A 16,315-nucleotide genomic window follows, 5' to 3' on the forward strand; every position below is an offset into this window, starting at 1 on the left:
TAATATTCTAAAATAGTAATAGTAAAAGGAAAAGAGATTATGGCTAATTTTACCTGCATCTTATCTAATACTCAGAAGTTCAAGTTCTAGAGAACAATATTAACTGTGGTAAAACAAAAGTCATTTGGTTGTATCTGTTAAACATTCTATCTGTGGAACTTATTTTGTAAGAATACATGGACAGACAATTGGAATTTTTGTTTTGAATAGGTTGTCCATACATTTAGAGGACCTATCGTTGGTATTAATATGTTTACACAACTTTTGAGCTTCCCCAGGTGCAAGTTTGTAGGGGGAGGGGGTTGCATGCTGGAGCAGAAATGTGCCGGGCCCCTCTCAAGATTCTTTTTGGGCGTGGGGGCAGACACGCTCTTGTTACACCACTGTACCCCCATTAGCAGAAATTGTGTACTTAAGTACTGTAGTAGATAAAGTAGTTTATGGGAGTTTCCTTTGAGATTCTGAATTGTTAGGGTGGTCCAGGTGCACAAAGCCCTGAACCTGTAGCTTATGGGAGAACAATCACTTGAATCACAAAACAGCTTCAGGCACTCCAGACCAGGAATTGGATGTCCTTTAAAAATTTACTTTATTCATTCATTAAAACCAAGGCCTGACAGATTTCATGCGCAGGCACACTTATTTATAGACCTATGATTAAGGCATAGACTCGACTGTAATGGGTTTTTTTTCAAGATTTATTTTGTTAATTTATGAGCTCCATCAACCTAACATTTTTTTCAACAAAAATACTTTTTGGCGGTTGGGCATTCCACCAGGAATTTGTGTTCTACTAGTCAAACAAGTTCTTTCTTTTTTGATTATTTAGCATTTGAAGATGCAGAAAAAACAGTTATTGCATCACAGAAAACTGAGGATGTTTTGGAAAAGCTGCAGATGGAAGAGCAAATTAAAGCTATAGAAAAGGCCAGTGAGGAAGAGCGTGTGAATCTTCAGAGAGAATTAAGTCGCGTGAAACAAGAGGTGGTGGACATTATGAAGGTGACTGGAGATAACTGTTGCTGTTTTTTTTTCTCCGTTTTTTTGTACCAAACCTAGAAATGTATTGGTTTTCCAGACCTTCCTTTTTAAAATGTAACCTTTTAAGCATGAAGCTTCTACTAATATTTTGCATTTATGGAGTCCGTTAGTAATTTATTTACTCCTCCAGCCTATAGTTAGTTGGGCTTTTTTTACACAAATTAATATGGTAGTATTAGTGTAGTAAGACCACCTACACGTTTTACATGCTTGTTTTAAGCATATAAATAGCAATAAAACCAACAACAATCTTTCACTACATCATGTATAGTAATTAATGGTTTGTTCAGTTTACTGTGTAATAGAGTAGTGAGGCTTACTTCTTTTGACATGGCATGTGACATGGCACCAGATGTGTGTATGTATGTAAACCTTATGAAACTGCCTTCCCTTGTGCCATCACTCTTAAGGTGGCCATACACTCACAGATATTATAGTACAAAACTTTGTTATAGAATGGATTCATACTTACATATTATTTTATCCTTTTAAATCTAGAAATCCTGTGATAGCCGTATCAGTGAGATTGAGAATGTCCATGCAGAGGCCTTGTTGAATAAAGAGCAGGAGTATAATGAGCAGATGCGCCTGAAGGAACAAGACTTCCAGGATCAACTTAATGCAGTCCTTGTAAGTTGAAAACTTTATTCCAATAATGGCATGCTATATTTTCAAAACACTGACACACACACAAGCTCCTCTAGTATGATTGTTGTTGGCTGTTTTGTTGAAATTGAAACGTCAATGTTTTGGCACCCCACTATGAACCGAATACTAACTTTGTTTTGTGCCATACCAATGCACTAGAAAAATGCACCATTGTGGTTCTTGATAAGAGAGCATTGTTTCTCCTTCTTTCAGGAGACATGCACACTAAACAATTTAGGCAAGTTTTAGTGCACAAGGATTGCAACAACCTCTGGAATCACTGGAAAAATTTCCTTAAAGTTGTGGGTTGGAGTGTTATATGTAGAAGAGGTGCATATTAGATTTGAAGTCCGTATTCTTGGTATAATTAAGAATATTCGATAGCTGTAAAATACCTCCGACAGCACTGTACCATATAACACATAATTCAACATAGTGGATATATGCTTAGTTATACCAACATATTCTTTGTTCAAATCATATTAAAGTAGTTATATCATACAAAAAGCCTATATAGATATATTAAACTTGGAGGGCTGTACTTGGCACTGCACTTTTTATCTGGGCACTAATGACATATAGTTTATGTATTTTATCTCTGAAACATATTATAGTAGATTAAAAAAATATGTATTTATTTTTGTCTACATTTGAAAAAAAATCAGAAGAAGAATGAGGAGATTTTAAATTTACAACAAGATAAAGAAAAGAGTTTAATGGCCCTAGAAGAGCTTGAGCAACAGAAAAAGACCCTTGAGTGCAGCACAGCAGAACAACTTAAAGAAATGCAACAAGAAGTTGAATGTTACAGAACGGTAAATATTGAGATTTGTTGTGTTATTGATGATATTGTAATATGTTTTCTTGTTTCATACAAATTAGAGTGGTTTATAAAAGTCATACTGTACATTGTCCTGTAAATTATTCACTACTGAAAACCGTTCATAATTGTAGTTTATTTTTGTTAGTGATCATCACATATACAGTAAAATGTCCTCAAATTATTCAGTTTTAAGAACAAACCAGAAAGGGCTCTTAATTTGTCATCAAAAGATAAAGGCACGGGCTTACTAAAACTCCCCTTACTGCATACCCCTGCACTCACCCACATCAACATATTAATGGATGTTAAGACATTTTGCTTTTCCTTTTAAAAGAAATGGGGGTTGTTTGTTGCTATTCCCTGGTCTGGCCAGTCCTACACTCTCATCTGATTCATTAAGAATTCCAGCACCTTAAAATACATTTTTATAGGGACTATGGTTTGACTTCAAAAGAGCTAGTGTTGTGTTTGGGAGCTTCGACTATGTGAAAGCAACATGCAGGCAAAAATAGCTAACAATATATATTAAAGAGGTAGTTCACTTTTACCACGCTGTTAAAAAATAGATTTGCAATTTTGTAGCCCTTTTTTAATTGGTCTTTATTTTTTTCTAATATTTTCCTTTCTATTTCGTGTTGTACAGAGTTCAGTTAAACATATCTAATTGTTAGGATTAACAACTCCACTAGTTATTATTTGCTCGAAAAATCATTGACCCATGCAACCCAAAACCTCATAGTGTGGCTACAGTTGTGTTGTTGTTACTTTTTGTTGCTTATCTTTCTGTTTAAGTCTTCTCCTATCCTACCGTTATGACTTCTAATTGTTCTAAAATTAGGGATGCACCGAATCCAGGATTTGGTTCGGGATTCGGCCAAGATTCAGCCTTTTTCAGCGGCTGAACCGAATCCTAATTTGCATATGCAAATTGTGACTAGGGCGGGACTTCACGTGACTTTTTATTACAAAAAAGGAAGTAGATCAATTTTTCCCACTTTTTCCTTTCCCGCCCGTAATGTGCATATGCAAATTAGGATTCGGTTCGGTATTCGTCTGACTCTTCCAAGATGGATTTGGCCGAATCCAAAATAGTATTTTAGGAAGGGATGCACTGAATCCACTATTTTCTACAACATACTAAAAATGTAGTTGAGAGAGTTCCCCTGAATTGAGTGTGTTGACTCATATAATGAATTGCCATTTTTTTCCACTACTTCTTAACTAAGTTTTAAAATCATGCAACCTATAATATTCATTTGACCTAGAATCTTACTATAAAACCTGTAGATATATTAATTGCAGACTGTAGGTCTTGCACCTACTATAGGGCACATGGTTTCAATAGCTACCCTTTAGCCAGTTACACATACACATGCACACCAACCCGATCTGGAGTGGAGGCATCACCGATGCCATTCCACAGATCAGTCTCTGAAACTGAATCCAGAATGAGGCTACAACATATAGACCGTCAATTTTTCAGTCAGTAGCACAGGTGCATTTACCTTTGGCACCGTGATCAAGCGACAACATACAGTACAAAATTATTCCTGTGCATTTTAAGACTCAAAGTTATAGTTGTACACCAATTGAATGCACAACATTTATGCTAATCATTTACTCTTGTTATCCTCTTCACTCCTCAGACTTCATCCACAAGTAATACTAGTGCATATTCTATAGGTGTGCGACCATCACTCTGCATTGTTCAAATATGTGACAACAAGTGCGCAATCCACAACTTCTATTCTATGTGCCACGGAAGGTTGGCTCCTGCATCACTTTAATGTGCAGTGCTGTTAGTTGTAATTTTGAAGAACAAATGTTTAGTGCTAAAACGTTTTCTTCACAAGCAAATGTCCAATATCAGTTAATTGCAGCTTCCCTATTTGTCCCCTCTGTGCAACCGCATAGTACCACATCTGATCTAGAAGTGGTAGAACTACAAGGAAGCACACATTAGATAAAAACTATATAGTGTAGTAAGTTAATACAAATTGTGTGTATACATCTTTTAGTATATACACATTTTGTATTAACTTACTACACTGTATAGTTTTTCTCTAATGTGTGCTTCCTCAGTAGTTAGTTCTATTACTTCTATATTAAAATTCAAGTGGTCTTTGTAAATTAATAAGATTAACATTTTCAACACAGTTGTTATTTTGGTACTAATTTAGCTCTTTTCATTGTTGACAGAGGATTCTTGAACTTGAAAGTTCTGTTGCGGAGGAGAGTAAATCCCAAGATTTTGCAAGCCTGATTGAGACAGAAAGAAATAATCACAATGCAGAAGTAATTGCCATCAAAGAAAAACATAAGCAAGATCTTGATGTCCTTGTACAGGAACAAGAGAGAATATGGTCAGAAAAGCTTGCACTCCTTAAGGAGGAGACTGATGCTATGATTATTGAACTTAAACAGAAGTATCAGCAAGAATATGATGCACAATTAAAAGAGAGAGAGTGTAATTTCCAGGAGCATATTGAGCAAATGAATGAAAAAACATTAGAAAAGCTAGATTTAAAACAAACTGAACTGGAAACCCTCTCAGCTGAACTGTCTGAGGCTATAAACGCACGGCAAGAGATTGAGCAGAAACTTTTAGAAACAGAAAATGATACTCTCAAAATTAAACAAGAATATGATACCCTGATAAAGGAAGAAAGAGAAAAACATAGTGAAGAAATTGGTTCCATTGAAAGAGAAAAGGAAATACTTACCATGGGTATTGAGAAAGATTTGAAGGAAAATATTAACAACCTAAAACTACTGTTAGATAATAAAGAATGTGAGTTGGAAGAATTGAGAAAAGAAAAGCAAAATATGAAAGAAGCTGCTGAAAAGGCTGAAGCAGACCTTAAAGAAACATATACTCTATTAGAATCATCCAGGCATTCTCATGAGGTTAATGTACATGAGAAAGAAAAGGCTAATGAGCTGCAACTGAAGGAACTGCAAGAAAATCTAAAAGGCATGACAGAAGAACGCAATCATCTTAAAGAGGTGACGGAAACAGCAGAAACACAATTAAAGAGTGTACAGATAGAACTGGATACAAGTAAGGCCCAAGTACAAAGCCTTATGATGGAGTATGAAACCCAGGTAAAAGATTTAAAGGTACAAATAGAAGAAATGAGCAGAATAGCTTCAGAGAATGAACATGAAGTAAGAAAACTAAAAGAAGAACACAAACAAATAATTATAGACCTTAACAATACTATGTGTGAAAAAGAGAAGAATATACTAGCTTTGCAAGAAGATTATAAAGTAAAACACAAAAATCAGGATGCTAAAATGGACAAGTTAAGGCAAAAATTAAAAGAGCTGCAAGAATCATCTAAAAAGAAATATTCCGAGATGGAAACCAAATTAAAGAAAGAGATTGATAAGAAGCAGAACGAGTTGATTAACAAAGAAAAGGAATATAATGAAAAGATGCATGAGATGGCCCAAGCAAGTTCAACTGGAATTAACCATGCAATGGCTCAGCTTGAACTTAATCATAAAGAGCAGATTCAGAATACCACAGACAAGCATCAGAGAGAGCTACAAGAAACCACAGAAACTTGGGAAAAGAAATTAAGCCAGCTTGCTGAAGAACTCAGAGAGAAGCACGAAGAAGAACTTCAGGAGAAAGATCAGGTCATAACAGAAGCAAGAACAGAGTTAAATATGAAAAGCAAAGAAAAAGAAGATGCAGAAAAACAGATATCATACCTCAAGGAACTGAAGACCCAAACAGATGTCTCATTTAGTGACTTACAAGAACAGCTACGTCAGTCATCGGCTCAAGTTTTACATCTGACGCAAAGTGGAAACGAGATCAAGACACAACTTGAAAGGGTGGAGAAAGATTGTGCTCAACTAACAGCAGAGAAGCAAATGCTTCAACAGCAGTTGGATAATCTGAAAATATTAGCAGATGAAGATAAAAGCAAGGTTGATGAATTGGTTAGCAAAATGAGAATTGCTGAAGAAAAGTATAATGACTTAGAGACCCTGCACAATAAAGTGAGAGTAGACTTTGCTAAGGAACTGCAGGATACACTTGTTGAAAAAGAAAATGATTTTAAACATCTTCTGGGTAAACAAGAAAACCAGTTGATCTCTTGCTGCAAAAATGCTGAAGATTTATTTGAATCACTTGCAAATGGACTCACTGAAAACCACAGAAATCAAATGGATAGATGGATCGTTAAAATAGCAAATATTGAAAGCTACATGCATAAACTGAAAGAGGTCACTTTCAAGCAACGCAGTAAAATGTTTGAGCAAGAAAAGCAACTTGAACAGTTTTCAAAAGAGCTTCTTTCAGTAAACAAATCTCTTAACCAGGTTACTCAACATATGCAGGAAAAAGAAAACATTACTTCATCTCTAAAGGATGAGATTGAAGCTCTTAATTTTCAAAATGAGTTGTTGAAAAAAGAAGGAGGAAGCCAACAGAAGGTTGCAGACGAGAAAGAATCTTGCATTACTCAACTGAAAAAAGAACTTTCAGAGAAAACAAATATTGTGACCTCCTTAACAGAAGTGGTAAAAGAAAGAGAATCTCAGGTGTCTTCTCTTTCTTCATTAATTAATGAGCTTAAAGTGAAACACGAGAATTGTGTTGATCTAACAGAAAAAGAAAATGCCATTGCTTTTCTCACTGCACAGCAGAAACAGAGTGAGCAGGAGCTACAAAATCAAATTCAGGAACTGATGACAAATATTGAGATTCTGAATAAAGAAAAGTCAGCACACATAGATGAAGCTGCTAAGCTTCAAAATAAGCTTGATGAATGGAAGAAAAAAGCAGAACTCAAATTTGTGCAGAACCACAACACTATTAAAGAGCTGAAAGAGAAAGTCGAAACAGTCAATAAGCATATTGTTGAAAAAGATGAGAAACTAAGGACCCTAACAGAGGAATTTGAATGTCATCGTAGCAATATCAAAGAAACAGAACTCACAAGAGAAAGCAAAGAATTGGACTTAATCTCTCAGTTAGAAGGCCAGACATCTAGAATTCTGGAATTGGAAGAGCAGTGTTTGAAGCTGATGTCTGAAAACAAGAGTTTAATGGATCAAATTGAAATTAAAACTATTCAGCAGAGTGAGGAAAAGAAAGTACTTGTTGAGCAAATCCAAAATGTTCAATGTGTATCTGACAATAACACCAAGGAAGTGCAACATAAAGTATTAACCCTTGGAAAAGAAATTGATGCTTTAAAGGAAGAACTGGAAGCAAAGCAAACAAAATGGCAACTGGAAAAAGCAGAGTGTTTTCAGATGAAAGATGAGGAGTTGAAAACATTGGAAGAGAGACTAACTACAGAAAGTGCAAATAAACTTTCAGAGCTGAAGAAAAGGGCTGAACAGAAAATAGCTTCTCTTAAGAAACAACTTATGTCTCAGATAGAAGAGAAAGAGCAGTCAAGGAAAGAACTGGAAAACCAGCTTCAAAGCTTAAAAATTAATATGCAGAAAGAAGGCCAGGAAGTGCAGGAAGGATTGCAACAAGAAGTTAAAAATCAAGAGAACAAATATGTGTTGCTACTGGAGCAGCAGAAGAATACAGAGGCAGATTTAACGAATATTAGGAGTGAGGTAAAATCAAAAGAACAAAGAATTATAGAACTGGAAGATATTATTAAAGATGTTCAGCAAAAACTTTCTGAAAAAGAGTTGACAGAGAGTGAAAAGGAACAAGAGCTTTTAAAGGAACTAGAGGCACAGATGCTGACAAATAATCAGCTAGTTTCTACACATGAAAAAGCTTTAAAAGACCTGCAGGATGAGATCAATGTTAAGGATGCAGAGATAAAGACCTTTAAAGAGGAAATAGATGGAAAATTCAAATCCTTAAATGAACTCCAGGTGCTTTTTGAGGAAACTCATTCTCAAGAGAGTGCATTGAAAATAAAACTGGAAGAAGTAGAGAGGGAGAAGTTAAAATTCAGAAATGAAATAACTAAGCTACAGAAAGATATGCGCTCTTTACGTAAGGAACACAATCAAGAACTAGATTTGCTTAAAAAGGAGATAACAGAGGAAGCTGAACAAAGAATCAAGTAAGTCTGCTTATTGAATGGTGCATCTTGCTCTGCTTTTGTCTTGTAAAATCACTCCATATTTAGCAATGCTTCTCATAATAGTTCGAACAGCGTGTGTATCTTTTGTTTGTAGAGCTAATTCTATATTATATGATTATATTAAACTCTTGTTGCTCGTGAAATATGCTTTTTTTTTCCCCCACTGTAAATATAATTCTCTGAACGTGGGCTTCTCATCATTGTTTTTTTTTTATTTTAATGAAACCATTGTTTTACTTTATCCAGATATGAACAGGAGGACCTGGAACTTAAGCATAATTCAAAATTAAAGCAACTGATGAGAGAATTCAATACCCAAATGGCTAAAAAGGAGCGTGAGGTTGAAACAGCAGTACAGGAGACTATTGGTAAACACATTGGTGATGTTTCATATCAAGAACATGTGACCACACATCCAGAAAAGTTTAATTTGAGGGCAAACTCACTTGTATCTTGACTTTTGTATTGAATTTCCATTGTAGTCTGGGGCATATCAGCAGCTGGATTTGGAGACTGAGAATTTGTGAAATATATATATAATGTTTTTTGTATGTCTGGTAATATATTTATATTACTAGTAATATGAAAAAGGTGTATGATATTAACAGGCAGTTCCTACATGCTCTCAACCATGCCATTTATCATTTCATATATCATTTGTATGAGCTGAAGCATCATGGTCTCTTTCAATTACATTCTATTGTTTATTGTAAATACCAGTATGGACAAAATAATGGTAAAATATTTTTTTGAGTTTGAAGTAAAAAAAAAATCACAATTACAAAGGCAGCTACACTAGTGAGCCTTATCGGTTTTCACTTTTTAATGAAGCCTGCCAAACATTTCTATTGATGAGTTTTCAGATCAACTATCAGACAGTGAAAAATGTCAGTTGGTACCTTCTTTGCAATTGCATCGGCGCAAAAACCACAATTATTGAAGAATAACAGCCAAAATAGTACTGAAAGGGAGGAGTATATTATGGGTTATATTTATTATGCTGTGTAAAACAAAATTCGCCAAAAAAATTGTGTAAAAAGCTGTGTAAAATAAATGGTGAATTTATCAAGGTGTGTATAATTTTACACCATGCGAACAACAAATTTGCCACCTTTATTTTACATTGCTTCCGGCGGAAGTGACTCTAAAGCAGAAACTCATAAAAGTTGTTTACACAGCGAAGCCTGACGACATGTGGTGTATTATCCAGCTGTTTTTTTACACAGCATAATAAATATGCCCCTAAGAGTACTTGCAATGTGAACATATACAGGTATAGAGCCTTTTATCTGGAATGCTTGGGGTTTTTCCTGATAAGGCACTGTTATTTGGATCTCCAAATCTGTTGGATCTGTTAAAAGTCATTTAAACATTAAACCCAATAAGATTGTTTTGCCACCAATATATATTCATGCTGCGTAGTTACTATCAAGTAGAAGGACTTAAGCTCTGTCATTTGTCTTTTGGCAATCCAGTCATTGCTTATGTGGACATTGCCTGTTTAATGTGCGTTTTATTTTTAGCTAAAGCTCAAGAGGTGGAGGCTGAATTAATGCGATCCCAACAGATAGAAGCTGTCCATCTTCATAAAAAGATTGCTGAGAAAGAAGATGACCTGAAAAGAACAGTAAAGAGATATGAAGAACTTTTAGAAGTAAGTTCTAGAAGAAAACAGCTGGTTGGGCTTCCAGCTGAATAGCTCTGGTCTGGCTCTTTTGCTAGAAGAGTATAATATTTACATTACTTTTTACACCATAGTGCATATTTTTTTTTAAAGATACATACATTGATCTTAATGTACATAATTCATATGCTAATCCACAGGTAGAAATACTATGTAAAGGGATCCTGTCATACATTGATCTTAATGTACTTAATTCATATGCTAATCCACAGGTAGAAATACTTTGTAAAGCCATTAGACCAGTACTTAACTTTTCCTTCCTATAATCAAGTATACTTTTGTTTTATGTTGGAAGTTTTATGTGGTCTCTTATTTAAAATAATCCAACCTGTCCATAATGCAATATATTCCTTTAATACCTAAAACAAATTTACCTTTATCATAACTGAAATATTTCTTGTTTGTTAAGATGCCCTTTCTTTGGATGCTGCTTCCATTATGTCAGATGAAGCAGCTGAGCTTAGTTCAGTGCAGACCATTTTCCCACAATTCCGTTGTAATTGGGGCTCCATGTTTTCAGCCCATAATAACTTCAAGCAGATGCAGTTGGGTGTAGTTTTCTTTAGAGCACTTCCATTAAAGTATTAAAAAAAAATTGCCTGGAACAGTGCTCATAGACTACTACTACTTTTTTTAATGTCTGAGTCTTGTGTTGCAGTAATATACGTTGTAGGTATACATTTATTTTCTCTTAATTTAGCATTGTAAATTACTTAATCATGCTGTAGGGTCGAGAAGAGGAAATGACAGCAAAAGTGACTGAGTTGCAAGAACAACTTGAAAAATTGCAGGAAGAATTATCACTGAAAGAAATGCATAATGAAGAAGAACAAAATGTGGAGGTGAGAACTTAATGATAGGGAAAAAGGGAATGCGGAAAAAATAACTGAAACATTAACTTTTGAAATTGTATCCACAGCTATATATATCAAAATAAACATACAAAGATGCAGTGAGAAAACAAAGTGTGAAAAATTCAATTTAACATTGATGAAAGCTATCAAAGTTGCTTTAAATATAAGGAAAATACCATGTTAATATCAACACCTAATGGGCATAACACAAATAATTAAAAAAATTATTATTATACTGCAGATAGAGATTCCTCTTCATAGGCAGAGAAGTGTGTTTGTGTTTGATTGACATCGGAGTATATCTGCTTGCTTCTCCGGCATTGATATGATCTGACTTGAGAAGGGAATTAAATAATGATTAAGGTATACACAAAGTAAAGGTGGTCGTAGACGTAGAGATCCGCTCGTTTGGCAATGTCACCAAACTAGCGGATCTCTCCCAGATATGCCCACATTGAGGTGGGCGATGGTTTGTATCCAGTGAACAATGCTTTCAATCTTGACAGAGAGATGATTTAACTCCTGATCATAGCTGAAAGGGGATAGAAGGGCTACATGGACTCCTCTAGTAAGTGGTGTAATAAGTACACACATTTGCAGACGCTCCCTCTTATAGCTGTGCTGATAAGGCCAGAATTGTGTGTAATGCTTTTTTTTTTTCATAAAGGGAATTCTATTTTTAAAACTTTTTTAATGTGATAACAGCTCTGCGCAACTAAGGCTGTTCGCATGCGGTAAGATTTGGGAGAGATTAGTAGCCCAGCGACAAATCTCTCTTTTCGGCAACTAATCTCCCCGAAATGCCTTCCCGGCGACTTCGGAAAACAAAGCGATACGTATGCCATCCCGCCATTGATTAAAACTCTTACCAGCAGAAAGGCATTTGGGGAGATTAGTCGCCTAAAGAAGAGGAGATTTATTGACGGATAACTTATTTCCCCCAAATCTTACCGTGTGCCACCAGCCTAAAGAAATTAGCCCTTCTGCTTTTGAACTGTGCAAGTATGGGATGTATTATCTGAAATGCTTGGGACCTGGTAATAAAGGATCTTTCTGTCTTTTTGGATCACCATATCTTCAGTACCTTAAGGCTAAAAATCATTTAAACATTATAAAAACCCAACAGCCGCCAATATGGATTCATGCAGCTTAGTTAGAAACACATACAAGGTACGGTGTATTGTAGAGACAATAATATTTAAATATTTGAAATATTTGCTTAAAATGAACTGTATTCCTGTAATTTCGATCCCTTACCTATGCTAATGAAGTTCTTTCTTTACTTGAGAGACTTAGTGCTTACAGATTTCCTCATAGATATATTATTGAACTTATGACAACATACTGTTAGTGTGCCTATCTAGAGTAAGACCATGTAGTGATAATCAAACTAAATATAGGTATATATCCACTATTCTGAAAGCTCCAAATTACATGACTGCCATGTCTCACAGACTCCATTTTAATCAATGAATTAAAAATTTTAAAAATGATTTCCTTCTTCTAATAAAACAGTCACGTGTTCTTGATGGTAATTTGGGTCATGGGTCCATATGGGTGGCAAAACAATCCTATTTAGTTAATTTCATGTTTAAATGACTTTTAAGTAGACTATATTTGGCGGTACAAATTATGGAAGGCCCCCTTAACCCAGAAAACCAAAGATCCTGAGCATTCCTCATACCTATACCAAAAATATGGAAATATGAGATCCAGTTTTCCCTTTACTGTTTAATCACTGACAAAAGTGTAACTGTAAAAATGTTTTCTTTTCTATTTTCTCCCCTTTTTTAAAAAACTAGGAGAAAGCATCCCCTGAGGTTTTTCAGGTAAGATACATAAATTTCCCATTTAAGTAAGAGGGAGACAGCAGAGTACTTTTCCGTTTTCTGAAATACGGCGTTGGAGTAATTCAGAAGTGAAAGCCAATATTATTTCTCACCTATACTGTATATTGAAATGTGCCCCATACAGCATCAACTTTTAAAACCAGTCACATTGACTGTCCACATATTGGCACCCAAATGATGCATAAACACTATTGTCTGCAGAGAACTTATACTGTGAAGTCATATGGCTTCCCTTTGTCATTATAAAAAACATAGACACCATGGCACGTAGGTGAATTGTTGTATACACATTTCCCCAAGAGCTTTTTGAAGAATTAAAGATCTAAAGGAAAAGAATTAGGCAGACATGTTGTTTAAAATTGTTGTTTATAATTCTAAAGCATTGAAAGACACTGTATTTTTAGGCACAGCTGGCGCAGAAGACATCCCAACTCAATGAATACAAACTGAAGGAGCAGGAACTTAAAGAGAAGGCAAGTATGCAATTTGTTACATAAGTTATAGGTGTAGTCTAGCATGCCATAATTGATAGGGGAATTCTAGCAAATCATTGTGGATCTTACACACTCACATAGTACTGAAGGGGTCAGTTCAAAAAAACATTAGTTATAGTTATCTGATGAACTTTTGGCAGGATTAGTTTATAAAATGATAACATTTTGCATACATTCTCAAAATGGATACCTGTGGGAAATGTTTGATTGGCAAGCCAAGCATTTTTGAGTGGTTTCACACAAGGCAAGTTGTCACTAATAATAGAACATGTCCACAATATGAAAAATGTTATAGCTGGCAGAATAAAATAGGGAGGAAAAGCGTTTTACCCCAAGTGAGAAAAATTAAATAGGGCTAGTGATTTTTTAAAATCTGTATTTCTGTAGGTTCACATCCTAGAAGACCAGGTGAAAAACTTCACACGTGGTGTATTTTACTCTCCAATTGGCACACCGTATAAAGGTAGGAATTTTGTTTAAGGCATTTACTGTATACAGGAATTTCTGAGATACCAGCAACTCAACTAATGTCCTTAATAAAGTATATTCAGTTAATTAGGCTGTAATTAATGTTGCATAAAATTTGCTTTGCAGACTCAAGTGCATTATTCATATCATGTATTGATAATTATTCAGTTAATGCTGTGGTTACTGATAATAACAGAAATGTGTTTCTTTCCATTACTATGGTAAAATAGTGCTTCTACATAGTCTTCTCTTTTCCTCTCCCTTAGAAGTTAATAATCAACATGCAGGTGTTTCTGTCTTTGGGGAACCCACAGAATTTGAGTACTTAAGAAAAGTTATGTTTGAGTACATGATGGGGCGTGAAACAAAGGTAGGAATATTTTTGTTCTACTTACAATAAATGAAAAAACACGCATAGACTTCAATGTATTGTGTGCTGTAAAAATTGTGTAAAAAAAGTTGCATGGCCCCCACGATAAAACTTTAATGTGTTTTTTCGCTGTTTCGGGACCCCTTACCTAAGCTTTGGCCATCAGTGCACAGCACAAGAAATCTCAAGCTGCTACCATTGTACTCTCGTCTAACCCCTAGCTTTTCCTCTATAATCGATTTCCCTGCCCTGCAATGTGTCCCTCATACGTTGTTTCCCTGTCTTCTTTGTGAAATTCCCCTATCTTGAACTTTCTCCCACATATTTTCTTTCCCTACATAGTTCCTGTCCATACACTCTACACTGCTACATCTTGTCATATATGCTTTAACTACCCTGCACGCTTTGTCTCTATACAGTCTCTCTGTTTTGGGGCACACCCTTGTGTGTTCTTTTGGCATAATAAAGTCAGTGGGCTAGTCCCTTTTACAATAACCTTGTGTGCAGGAAATTCACTGCCAATTATGGAACACTGGCACATAGCACTTTTTCCCAAACACTTTTTTTTCCGTACACTCTTTTCTCCAATACACTCTTTTCTCCCATACACTCACTCTGTTCGATACTTTCTCCTTCATACTTTCTCTCCCTGCCCCTCACACCACATAGCTCTATACTCCCCTTACCCAAGCACCTGCTTGTTGTGCAAATGGTTTGTGACTAATTTATACCTCTGTATGTTTCTATATAAGATTTTGGTGAGGTATAAAAACAAGAATTACAGGCAAACAGATTGTTTTTGTGCTAACAAGGATTCCTATGTTACCCATGTATTTATTGTGAATATAATCTAATTGGAGAGGTGATTGAGCAATGAATACTAACTTCAGGTTGATATTCAATTATCATTTTTTCCCTCACAGACAATGGCAAAGGTAATCACAACAGTGCTGAGGTTCCCAACAGACCAAGCTCAACAAATTTTGCAGCGAGAAGAAAACCAACCACTGGTAAGATTCACAAGTAGAACAGAAAACCTTTTGTCAGTGTTTTCATTTTTATAGGTTAAGCAGACTATCCCGCAAATATTAGTTGTGATAAATCCTTATTACTTTTCTAACCTAGAGCTTTTTATTTAAATCAAACACACGACATAGAATGAAAATCAGTAGAATTGACTAATGAAGAAACTGCTGTTACAGTTTGCTGAAGGTGAACCCATCTGCAGTTGCACTTACAATATTAATATTGAATGGACTCCTATACTGAGAAGTTTGCGTGACCTAGGAATGCCAGGCTTTTGTTTCCTATGGCGACTGCTGTTTTAGCTCCTTCTGGCCATTATCTTGTCAGTTAATCGTTTGCACTAAATTTAGACTGCAAACGGTACAGGACAGGGACTTATGTTTGAGACATTTTGTGTATAGCAGCAATTATTGTTTGTAGCAGGGCTGATCCTATCAAATGTGGGGCACAATTGGGACCATGTTGGCGGGGCCCCTAGACAAAGTGTTGCTGGCTACTGACACACCAAGTATTTAGGAAAATAAGGGCATACTGGCACAAAATAGAAAGGAAAGGGGCAGACAAGGTAAGAAAGTGAGAGGGATGAAATAGGGGCACATAATAGGGGCACACAGGGTAAGAGAGAGGGGGAGGAAATAGGAGAGTTGACTGGGCCAATTAGTTTGGGCAGGCTGGGCAGATTCAGCTTGGGAGCAGGCTTGGTTGGATTGGGGGCAGGCAGGGCCTATCAAGGTTGGAGGAAAGCTGGGCCTATGAGAGTTGGGGGCAGGCTAGACCTATGGAGTTGGGGGATAGGCTGGATTATCAGAGTTGGGGGTGGGCTGGACCTATGGATTTGGGGATGGGCTGGACTCTCAAAGTTGGGGGCAGGCCAGGCAGCATCATGTGCTGAGGGAAATATCTGTGCTGCCCTGTGGTGCGGGGCCCCCAGAGGTGCGGGGCCCTATTGGGCCCAATTGGTCCAATAGGCCTATGGC

At 36.1% G+C, this 16,315-nt stretch overlaps 1 protein-coding gene across 6 annotated transcripts in view; it reads left to right on the plus strand.

The window, feature by feature from the left end:
- golga4.L (golgin A4 L homeolog) overlaps positions 1 to 16,315 on the plus strand; it is a 52,814-nt gene that overhangs the window by 28,488 nt on the left and 8,011 nt on the right. For all 6 annotated transcript variants that reach the window (XR_005961887.1, XR_005961886.1, XR_005961888.1 and 3 more), the window contains 12 exons: positions 830 to 1,002; positions 1,540 to 1,671; positions 2,355 to 2,504; positions 4,712 to 8,571; positions 8,839 to 8,960; positions 10,116 to 10,246; positions 11,005 to 11,118; positions 12,933 to 12,959; positions 13,385 to 13,453; positions 13,862 to 13,937; positions 14,209 to 14,312; positions 15,236 to 15,322. Coding sequence is in view for 2 of the 6 variants with exons in the window: in XM_041566125.1 (XP_041422059.1) it covers positions 830 to 1,002; positions 1,540 to 1,671; positions 2,355 to 2,504; positions 4,712 to 8,571; positions 8,839 to 8,960; positions 10,116 to 10,246; positions 11,005 to 11,118; positions 12,933 to 12,959; positions 13,385 to 13,453; positions 13,862 to 13,937; positions 14,209 to 14,312; positions 15,236 to 15,322 (5,045 nt within the window). In the remaining 4 variants the exon portion in view is untranslated. The remainder of the gene's footprint in view (positions 1 to 829; positions 1,003 to 1,539; positions 1,672 to 2,354; positions 2,505 to 4,711; positions 8,572 to 8,838; positions 8,961 to 10,115; positions 10,247 to 11,004; positions 11,119 to 12,932; positions 12,960 to 13,384; positions 13,454 to 13,861; positions 13,938 to 14,208; positions 14,313 to 15,235; positions 15,323 to 16,315) is intronic.

Source organism: Xenopus laevis, chromosome 6L, assembly GCF_017654675.1.
Source record: "Xenopus laevis strain J_2021 chromosome 6L, Xenopus_laevis_v10.1, whole genome shotgun sequence".
Taxonomy (NCBI): Eukaryota; Metazoa; Chordata; class Amphibia; order Anura; family Pipidae; genus Xenopus; species Xenopus laevis.